Source organism: Colletotrichum lupini, chromosome 6 (genome assembly GCF_023278565.1).
Source record: "Colletotrichum lupini chromosome 6, complete sequence".
Lineage (NCBI taxonomy): Eukaryota > Fungi > Ascomycota > Sordariomycetes > Glomerellales > Glomerellaceae > Colletotrichum > Colletotrichum lupini.
The window spans coordinates 5,384,244-5,396,089 of NC_064679.1; the positions used below are offsets into that span (position 1 = coordinate 5,384,244).

Consider the following 11,846-nt stretch of genomic DNA (forward strand, 5'->3'; position numbering starts at 1 on the left):
TCAATAAGGCCAACATCATTTACAACTCAGTCGATGACACACGCCAGTCTATTCATGTATCATATTGGGGCTACCTCTGTTAGACAATCTCGACAACCTCTCTGTCCAGCGATTGAGCCAAGACCATCTCATAGTACATTCCCCGCCTCTGGAAAAGTTCCTCATGAGTGCCGTCCTCAGCAACTTGGCCTCTGTGCAGCACAAAAATTCGGTCGCAGCGCTGTATAGTCAACAGGCGATGAGCCACGGCAATGGTGGTCCGGCCAGGCTTCTCTCGCGCGACCGCCTCGATGGCAGCTTGTACCAGCACCTCGTTGGCGGTGTCTAGGGCGCTAGTGGCTTCATCAAAGAGTAACACCTCCGGCTCGCGGATTAGCGCTCGAGCGATTTCGAGACGTTGGCGCTGACCCCCGGAGAGAGCGACACCGCGGTTTCCGACGTCGGTCGCGTATCCGTCGGGCAAGCTGCTAATAAAATCATGCATGTTGGCCGAGCGGCACGCGCGCTCCACGCGATCATCTGCGTCGGGCGCCGCCGCTTCATCGTCTGGAAGACCAAGGAGAATGTTATCCCGGATGCTGCCCTGGAAGAGCGCGGTATCCTGCGACACAAGGCCGATGCGGGAGCGGTGAAATTGTACGTCCAAATCTCGGATAGTTGTGCCCTCAACGAGGAGCTGTCCAGAGTTGATGTCGTAAAATCGCTCTAGAAGGGCAACAATGGTACTTTTACCGCAGCCCGAGGCGCCTACGATGCCAACGGACTGGCCCCTTAGGATCTTGAGATTGAGACCGTGTAGTACAGAGCGATTTGGCCGGCTGGGGTATGCAAAGGTCACGTCGCGGAATTCGATGGCTACCCGGTTGTTCTCGCTCTCCGGCAATTCCTTGACGCCGGAGGAGGTATTGATGGGAGGCCGCGATATGCGCAAGTCAATGATGTGATTTGCCGCCGAATGTGCTCTCGAAACGTCTGTTACAAAGGTACCCGTTAGTATTCTAGTCTTTTACTGCCTGAAGAATCCGACTTGGGATGTGTGGCTTGATGAAGCAACTTACTCGACGAAAAGCCGAACAGAACGCCGCCCGATTGCGACCCCATGTCAATAGGTGTGTGACACAGGGAAGAAGCTCACAGAGGCCAACTACTATTAGGGTCTAAAAGAGAAATTACTGAAATCTGCCCTTCCCTCGAGGTATACTACTAGCGCTCTATATATACCTAAGCTACTCCTTTATTACTTAGTCCCCCTTTTTATACCCCCTTAAGCTATCCCTTAACTAACGAGGCCTAATTAGCAAGGCTTAATAAGGTACTCCCTCCCCTAGGCTTTATCTTAAAGCCCGCTTATAGTTTATATACGCTACGTTAATCCCTTACTTAGGAGGTCCTTAGATATATAATATAAGGGCGGGTATAAGCGGCGCTCGTTAGCCCGAGTATAGACCTCTTACTCCGGATAATAACCCTATAATTCTATACCTAGGTCGCTCCTACTTATAAGCCGTCTTTATAACTACTAGTACCTAAGCGGTCGTTGCCCCACTTTTATTTATTAATATTAACCCCTTTCTAAGTTATTATAATTCCGAATTCTTTTTTTTTTTTTTTTATAGTTATCTTTTTTATATATAATCTCTTATTTTTATTAGTATTTATATTACTCCCTTATTATATAAATATTATAATTAATAAATATTTCCTAGATCCCTATTCTTATATACTCTTTATACCTAAGTAAGTCTTTTTTAGAGTTGTTTCGTAGTTATTATTAACTCGTTTTAGTATAATTATAGTCCTTAATTATAGTATTATTATTATTAGTAATAGAACGGTCGTTAGTACTACGGGTACGTTTAGTAATAGCCGTAATAGTAGTCTACTTAAGAAGCCTAATATCCCCTTTACTCGCCCTAACTTCGTACGTATATTACTACTTATACGCTACTTATACTAACTATTATAAACTCTTATTAAAAAAAAGAAAAAGGTAAACACTAAGAAGATCGGGGTTAGCTAGGTACGCCCGCTCCCCTACCCCGCCTATATTATATATAAGGCGCTTAATTTAAAAATCGAGTATTATAATTAGCTAGGTTAGTAATTTATAGCCCCTAGTTTGCTCTTTTATTTAATACTTCTCTAGGATTTAGCGTATATTATATTAAATATACCGCGCAGAACTATTTTTATAAAAATACGGTAAGCGCTTAGTGCTATTATTACTCCGTTACTTTTTTTAAATATTATATTAATAGCGTCTTAAGTCCCTAAGTCTACGGAATCTATAGTACGAACCCTTTAAAATATTATACTCGCTTTTAATAGTAACGTTTATAATTCGGAGGTTTATTACTTTATTATTATTTTATTATTATTATTACTTAGGTCGCTAATATTATTCTATAGCTCTAGTAGACCTACCGAATCGCCGCTAGTAATATATAAAGGGTACTTAAGCGTACTAATAAAGAGGCCCGCTCGACCCCCGTTATTAATAATAACGATAATAAAGTAGCTATAAGCTCTTCTTACGCTACGTCTTCGTCCTATAATAATACTATAATTATACTACTTCGTACTATTTATAACAAAGTACGCTACTTTAATAATATTCTAGCCGGTATATAGTCGCCCTACCTACGCTCTATGTTCGTAGCTAATTATTTATAGATTTGCTAATAATAAGGAGCTTATTTCTTTTATAATAACCCCTAGGATAATAGCTAGGGCGGCCCTTTTATATATAAGGGCGGTCCCTCTATAGATAAGGGCAGTCCTTTTATACGTTATAAGGATTAGGGAAACGGTTAGTAATTAGCGCGTTTATATTACTTAGTTATAGTTATATAGCCCCCTTTTTTCGTTATTAATAACTAGTTCGCTATATTATTAGGCTCTTTAAGAGCTAGGGCGCGCTACTTAATTAAAACTCGTTCTTTATATATACTAATTAACGCTACGTCTTCGATATACCTAGCTAGTTCTTACGTATCTTTGTTACTACTATATCCCTTTTATTAGATTAGGTATTATCGCCTCCTTTTTAGCCCTTTATATTATATAATATTTTTTATTTTATAAAATAGCTCCCCGTTTATATCCTTAATAAATAAGGGCTTCTAAGGGGCTTCTTTGTAATATTAATATAGCTTAAGTAAGGATATATAGAATATATTATATATTTTATACTATATTAATACGTCTAGTTAGTAAGCGACCCCCGCCGTTCTAACTATTAATTTAACTTCGAATAGGCCTAGATACTTATTAACTAACTTCTAGCTAGGACGCTACTTCTTAATATTCTTTTTTAATAATAGTACTTAGTTACTTACTTTATATAATATATCTATCCTAGCTTTATTAGCTTATTACTTATATATCTCGCGTACTTTTTATATAAAGGGTTATAGAGCTTTTTAATTAGTTTATAATTAAGCCGTACGCTCCTTAGCTAAAATATTTTATATACTATCTTAAGTCCTTATTAAGATTAATATAGGGTACGTAAATAAGAACCTAAATAGGGCCTTAGTAGGCGTTTTATAGATTACTAAGTACTAGGCGTTATTATATATAAAATCGGCTAAGTAAAGACGCTATACCTAATCCGATTAGTCTTAGGTATAAAAGTAATAAAGGTATTACTCTAAGTATTAGTTCTACTATTCTATCTAACCGTCCGTTTATAAGTAAAACGCGGTACTAAGATACCTTTTTATTACTAAAAAGTAATAGAAATAAGTTTAAAACTTATTTATAAATAACGACCCCCTATTAGAAACGATCCCTTTAGGTATTTTAAACTTAATAAAGATCTTTATAAATAAGAGGTCTATAAATCCCTAGGCTATAAGGGTCGTCCTCGTAGTAATATAGACGCTATACTTTATAAATCGGTTTATTACGACGAGTACTACGTTATAGGGACGCCTCCCGATTAGCGTAGTTAATATAAGTAAGCCTATAATAAAGTCTAGTAATATCTCTTATTATAGCCTAACTAGGGTAAGTAGGGGGCGTAGTAAGCTATACGGCTTATAATAACGAGGCTTTGTTTATTAGTATATTATATAAGTATTAATATAACTTTTTATATCCCTACTCACTCTATTTTAGTAATAATAGCGTTTTAGTAGTACTATCGTCCGTTTTATATTATAATATCCTACTATAAATATATCGTAATATATTTTAATAACCTCCCTCCTTAGCCCCTTATATAGCGGTATATAAGTACGGCCGCCGTAATATAATAGCCCTCTAGAGTTATATACTTAGCTCTATCGTTACTTCTTCTTAGCTAAATAAGGCCGTTAGTTCTTCTTAATTTATTACCTATTTTTTATAAAAACGTCCTCTTATTAAGTAGCTTATAGTTAACTTATTATTAATAACCCCTCTTTACTAAATATTATTTTAAATACTCTTATTATATTAGAGTCCCATAAAATAAGTAACTTACGATTTATAATTCTAATAATAAGTTTAAATAGTTCTTTAAGTATTATATTATAACTTTAATATCCTAGGCTTATAGCCCCGTTATACCTCTCGAAGTACTCCTCGGAATTCTCTCAAACTAGAGCTCCTAACCTCTTTTACTTACTTCTCCGTATTATTACTAGTTCTATTTCTAAAATACTTATTATCCTTTTTATTTAAGAGCCGCTCCTATAGCTCGTCCTCGTATATTTTATTATTATAACTCTAAGGGGCTCTTATATATTTCTAATATTATAAAGGTCTTTTCTTATTTTTAATAATAGCTCTTTTACTCCGCTATTGTTATTACTTTTATTATAGTTAAATCTTCGTAATAATTTATCCGCTAAGTTTTTTATACTTAGCTTAAACTTAATCTCGATATTAAACGCTACGAGTTCGTTTAGCTAGCGTAACTATCTCCTATTTAGTCTTTTTTTTATATTTAAGAACTATAAATTAAAATAATTTATAAATATTACGACTTAATCTTAGCTATAAGCGAGGTAGTATTACTAGTTCCTTAGTACGTTTATAATAGCTAATAGCTCCGCGTCTCTTATACTATAATAGCTCTTCGTATTTATTAATTTCCTTAACCTATAAGTAATTAGGTACTAATTACCCTTAAATAATTACGTAATTACTAAGCTAATAGCTCGAGCTAAAGTATTTATTTATAACTATATAAGTAGGGTAGGGTTAAAATATCGTAATATTAGCGCGTTAGTAAATATTACTAATAGCTTTTTAAACAACTCTACGGCTAATATTAATAGCTCTAATTATCCCGGTTTTACTTTCTTTAGTAAGTTTATTAAAAGTGCCGTTATTTTAGTATAGTTATTAATAAATCTATAGTAAAACCCTATAAATCTAAAGAACGTTTATATATTTTTAACGCTCTTTAGAAGTAGCTAATTCGCTATAGCTTCGGTACGCGCGGGTTCTATTTCTATACCTTTATTAAATACGATATACCCTAGGAATCCTATATATAATATATAGAACTCGTATTTATTACTATTTAAATATAAGTTCTATTATTATAGTCTTTATAGTACGCTACGTACGTACTCTTTATACGCTACGTAGTCGTTATTATATATTAAGGTATTGTCTAGGTATATAATATAGACGGTATTAACTAGGCTGCTTAGAACGTTATTAATATATGCTTAGAAAGTCGCGGGCGCGTTAGTTAGCCCAAAAGGTACGACTAAGTACTCGAACTACCCGTATTTAGTATAAAAAGCCGTCTTTTACTTATCGCTCTTAGCTATATATATACAGTAGTACGCGTTCTTAAGGTTTAGCTTTATAAAAATAGAGGTATTAAATAATCTATTTAGTATCTTTCTAATTAGTAATAGTAGCGTTCTATTTTTTTATATAATCTTATTAATCGCTCTATAGTTAACGTAAAGTCGTAGCTCTCCTCTTTTCTTAAATATAAAGAGGATAAGTACTCTTACCGGGCTTATAAAAAGGCGTATTTAGCCCCTAGCCTCTATTTTTATTAAATAGTCGCATAAAATCTCGAGCTTATAGTTTAATAGTAAGTAAATAGGTCCCTAGAGAATAAGTACTACGTTATTTAGTTTAATACGGTAGTCGTATAGTACTTTATTTAGTAGCGAGATAGTCTTCTTTTTTAAAAATAAATTATTAAAGTCCTAATAACGTAGCTTTTAGTCCTTAGCTACGCTCGCTAGTACTATGTTACTATTTATAACTAAGTTAATTATAATATATACGAGTATTACTAAAACTAAGTCGTTTAGTAGCCCCTTTTTTAGGGTATCTAAGCGGATATATCGTTCGTAAATTAAATACCGCTACTTTTTTTATTTCTAACTAATTAGCGGGTTAATATCCTCTAGCTAGGGAAAACCGAGGATAAGCATAAGTATTATAATATTAGCTATTATAAAGTAATATAGCTATATTTTTATTATATAGTCGCTATTAGTAATTCGAAGCCGTAAGTAGTAGCTTCTTAACGTCTCTATTTATTTACCCTCGACGTTTACTAACTATAATAATAAGTAAATTCGTAGATTAGCGTTAAAGCTATTAAGTAGCTTAATATTAACTACGTTCCCTTTTACTCCTAAATTAATAAGGGCGCTTAGCTTCTCCTATACGTAGTTTAAATATATATAAGTCGGGACGTCTAAGCGCCGCTCTTATTAATTACTAGTTACTCTTTTTATTAAGATAGTATTCGAACTCGTTACTAGTCCGTACTACTTAGTTAGGGCGAGGTCTAATTAATAACTAGCGGCCTTATGCCCTTTTTAGTTATATTTATAATATATAACGCTCGGGTAGCTATTAATAAGGTGCCCGGTTTTACTATAATTATAGTATTACTAATATTACTCCTATAATCGTAAGTAATCCTTTATAATATAACTAGTCTCTTTATAATTATAATACGTAGTATCCTTACTAAGCGAGTTACGGCGTGTTCTTTATATATTTAACTTATTAGCGCCCTAGTATCTTCTTATTAACTCGTTCGAGTTTAAGTTAAAATATTACCTAAGGGACGTTTATAAGCTCCTTACTAATAGTAAGGATTATTTAATACGTCTTATTAATAATACTAGTTATAAATAAGTTTATAAAAGTTCTATTTACGATACTATTATAAAGCGTAGTTCGGGCCATAGCTTATTTATTAGCATAGAGATTCTCTATTTCTTTATTAAGATATATTCTAATTCTATTTCGAGCTTATTAATACGGCTAACGAACTCGTTAACTTTTTCTTTTTAGTTTTATAAAGTACTATTTAGTTATATACTCGTTACTATTCCTTAGCTAGTAGGATCGAATAGGTTATTTTATAAGAAGGTCTCTAGTTCCTCCTATATAACCTAGTTTATTATAAAACCGGGGGTCCTTTAGTAGTTAAAAATATAGTATATTTAAGAGGTTTTTATACTACTACTTAAGTAGCTAACTATATATACTACTTTATTATAATCTATTCTTATTTATTAAGCTTATAAGTCGAAGTAATAGTAATAATTAAAAAAGAAGCTCTATAGATCCCGTATTAATTTATTAATATATAATAAGTTAGGGAGGGATAGCGGTCTAAACGTAAACGTTCTACTTATAGTACTTACTTAAGTCGGGAGGGAGTTAGTAAATAAGGGCTTAGGTAGTACGAACTCGTCGCTTTATTATTACTTAAGCAGCGCTTTAAGTACGGCTTTATTTATTAAACTATTCCTAGTCCGGGGGTTTACGTTTTTATTTATATTAAAACTAACGTCCGAGGCTATTATAACTAAGATTATAGCCCTTAGCGCAGGGGCCGGGCTATTTAAAAAGCTTTATAAACATTCTAAATCTACTCGTTTTTTATATAAGCGCTCTTTATATATTATAATAAGGATTTCTTTTTCTAATTATCGTTCTTATTTTTATAGTTTTATTAGCCTATTACTTATTATTTAGTTTAGGTATTAGTAAGTAAGGGTAAGAGGTTTGCTATTTTATTTAAAATTCGTTAATATTCTTAGTAATATGGTCCTTTTATATTATTACTACGTTATTCGTCTTATTACGCTTTATTTTTATATCGTTTACTAAGGAGGAAGTAACTCTAGGGGGTCTAATAAAAAAGAGTCGTTTTTTTCTTATTATCGTAGTATTAATAGCGCTCTCTTATTACGTCTCGTTCTTATTAGTATTTTAAGCTTTTAGCTTAGTCCCCTTTATAAATAGAGATTTTAAACTATTAATAAGTATATAATATAGGGAAGAAGCTTATAGAGGCTAATTATTGTTAAGGTTTAAAAGAGAAATTACTAAAATCTACCCTTCTTTTAAAGTATACTACTAGCGCTCTATATATACTTAAGCTGCTCCTTTATTACTTAGTCCCCCTCTTTATACCCCCCTAAGCTATCCCTTAACTAACGAGGCCTGACTAGCGAGGCCTGACACCCCATAAGCACCGCTATAAAGATAATAAAGAATGTTCGTATATTGTAATAACCCTCAGACAATAGCTTTCCGCTATACTAGAAGGCTAGGCCCGTTACGGCTATGTTAATACTTTTAGCGAATGCGTAAATAACTATCGTAATTATCTTGCTACGTAGTTCCCGACTGGCAAACTTATCAAGACGAGACTTGAAGCCGTTCAGAACTATTAGTATCCCTATTATAGGGTACTTAGTCCGAACCGTAGGTTAACGAAGAGATTAATTAAACTATATAAATATTTACGTAGTAATTATAAAAAAGAGGTTCTAACCGTAGGTTAAGCTAGCTATGATAATTAGAAATAGGGCCCCTAATTAGCCCCTATATAGTCGGCTATATACCGTAGTTAAATTAAACTTCTAATCTAATACTAACTTTTTCTTTTTTTTATTAATTTAACTACTATAATTAGAGGTATAATTTAACCTTAGGCCCGTTTACTAAGTTATCTCTTTTTCCCCTTTTTCTTTACTCTTTTTATATACCTTATTCCTCTATTTATATAATAACTTTTCTACTACTTACGAATTACTTTAATTCCTTATTTAGTACTACTTTTATAAAAGCGTTTACGAGGTTATTTTTATTATTAATTTAATAAATCTTAAGTATCTCGCACTTTTTATATAATTACTTAAGGGCTATAATATTAATTATAAGCCTCTTTTTTTTTTTATTCTTAATTTAATAAGGTATTTATATAATAAGTAAGAATTAGTATAAATAATTATTAAAATAAGTAAAAGGCTAAGTTAATTAGTAATTTTCTTTAGTATTATTAAAATTACATAAGAGAGGTTAACGCCGTTAATTATATTATAAACTTTTAACGCTAATATACTTCTCGTTACTTACTTATTTTTAATTAATAAGTAGTAAATTATATTACTATATATAGTAAATTTACTCTTACTTATACTCTCGTTAGTTAGGATAATAATATACCCTAATTACGAAGTAAGGTTATTATTATTCGTAAATAACCTATTAATAAAAACGTAGAGCTTATTAATTATAAAGTTAATTAAGTAGTAAATAAGGCCTCGATCGAGATTTATTTATTACTATTTAAGCTATTTATTAAGTACTTCGTTATCTTATTTAGTTAGATCTATAGCCTACGCTACCCTAATATAATTAAAAGTTACCTCGGGCTAATAAATATTCGTAATATATACCCCTTATACGAGCTTAGCTTTATACTACTTCTTAACGTTAGTTACGTTCGGATTAATAAGGTTAATCTTTTTACCCTACCCTTTTTATTAAAAGACGACGGTTTCTTTTTTAATTATAAAAATCCCGTTATTAAATACTAAAGAGGTATTTATTATAAGAACCTCTTTTAGTTTCGTTACGAAGCCCGCTTTTTAAAGCTCTTTATTTTCCTTTTTTATAAAGTTAATATTAAATAGGCTTAATATATTATTAGTTTATATTTTAACGATCCTAAATTAGTTTACTTTATACTCTAAGACTAATAAGCACGGGTCGTACGTAGAGGTAATTATTAATAGTTAATTAATATAAAAATCGTAGTAAGTAGCTTATTAATAAGTGCCTAATTTTATAAGCCTATATAGTAGCTTAAATATTTTAATAATCGTACTTTCTAAGTACTTACTAGCTATTTCCTTCGGTAAATAGGCTAGGATTTTTTTTATAAGCCCTATAGTTAATTAAGTATAGGCCTAGGTAATATTACGGCTCTAAATCTTATATCCCTTTTTTTATAATAATACTATTAGTACTATTATTAATCATTAGCTATAGCGCTATATAATAAGCAATTATATAAGTAGCGTTACTTTTTTAACGTTATTATACCCTTAAATTATATATTTAGACTTCTTATATAGTTAAGGTATTTTTTTCTTTTTAATCTTACGAACTATTCGTAATTTAAATATATAGAGGTTTATATACTTCTCTAAGTTATAAAAGATAAATTAATAGACCCCTTAGTTATAAAAAGTATTTATTTTAATAAGATCTAATCCTTTATATAGCTTTTTAATAATTATAATTATACCTTTTTTATATAGTTTAACCGCTAGTTCGAAATCGGCTTTTTTTTTTATTATATAAAAAGTATTGATTACTTCGTTATTAGTAATAAATTACTGCGTTAAGGCTTACTATCGTATTTTTCTATAACGTCTTACTAGTAGTATTAGTACCCTTTTAATAATTTCCTCTTCCTCGTTATTTATTAATATTACTATAACGATTTTATTAAGGATAATTTTTTATACCTTTACTACGGGTTATATAGTTTCCCCTAGCTCTTTTTCTTTTTATAAGTTAGAAATTATTTTATTAGGATTTATATAGTACGGTCTAACTATTATAATTAATACTTTAAGTAGCTAGTTACGATCTTTTATAACTATATAAGAGCGCTTATTAACGAAAATTAGTTTATATAGCCTAGCCCACTTTTAAGTAATTTCGCGCTATATTTATATATCCGAATTTAGTAATATATTTAAATTACCCTCTATATCGGGCTTATTATACGTAGTGATTACTTTATTAATTTACTTTTTTATATTTACTTCGCATAGTACCTATATTACTTTTTTAATTACTTAGGCTCGTTAGCTTATATTTAGTAATAGTAATAAGGCTAAGGTTATTTTTAAATATACTCTAAATACTAATAGCGTTAATATAAGTCCGTTAGGCCTTATAGTATCGTTATAGTATTTAAGTACTATTTAGAGGTATTTATCGTTAACAAAATCCGGATTTTCCTTTTTAATAATTCTAAACGCCCTTTTTAACTATTAGCGTACCCTTTTTACCTTTCTAATACTATAGTATACTTTAACGGGTATAACTTTTAAATATATACCGTAGGCCGTTGTATTATCCCTAAATTCTACTAATTTAAAGCTAGTACTAGCGTCGGTTCTAATACTATTTAGCGGTCCTTAGTATATATCGATTTAGCTTTTTTATAGGGCTGCCTATACTATTTTTATTTATAGATCCCGGAAGAATTACCTTATTTAAAAAGATATAGCTACGTCGATTATATATAATACTAGCCGACTATTTAAATAAAAAATATTAATAACGATTTCCTAGTTAAAGTTAAGCTTATTATGTAATTTAAACTTAAATCTATATGGGTTTTGCGTATTTATTTAGTATTAGTAATATACTTTTATTAACTACTCTAGTACCCCTATTTTAATATTATTATTACCTAATTATTTTAAGAGATTATATAGCCTCGTAACCGATAGGTACCCGAATTTTTAGTATAGTTATTTAAGCTTACTTTTTGTTAAGTAATTAATTAACTTCGTATCGTTAATAAGCTTTATAAATATATACCCCTA

The 11,846-nt window shown here is 31.1% G+C and overlaps 1 protein-coding gene across 1 annotated transcript; it reads right to left on the reverse strand.

The window, feature by feature from the left end:
• Positions 1-79: 79 nt before the first annotated feature.
• On the reverse strand, positions 80-1,101 carry CLUP02_13041 (multidrug resistance protein; the record flags this gene model as incomplete). The annotated part of the gene is made up of 2 exons (XM_049291999.1): positions 80-972; positions 1,059-1,101. The coding sequence occupies 2 exons, from the start codon at positions 1,099-1,101 to the stop codon at positions 80-82; spliced, it is 936 nt and encodes a 311-aa protein (XP_049149145.1).
• Positions 1,102-11,846: the final 10,745 nt, after the last annotated feature.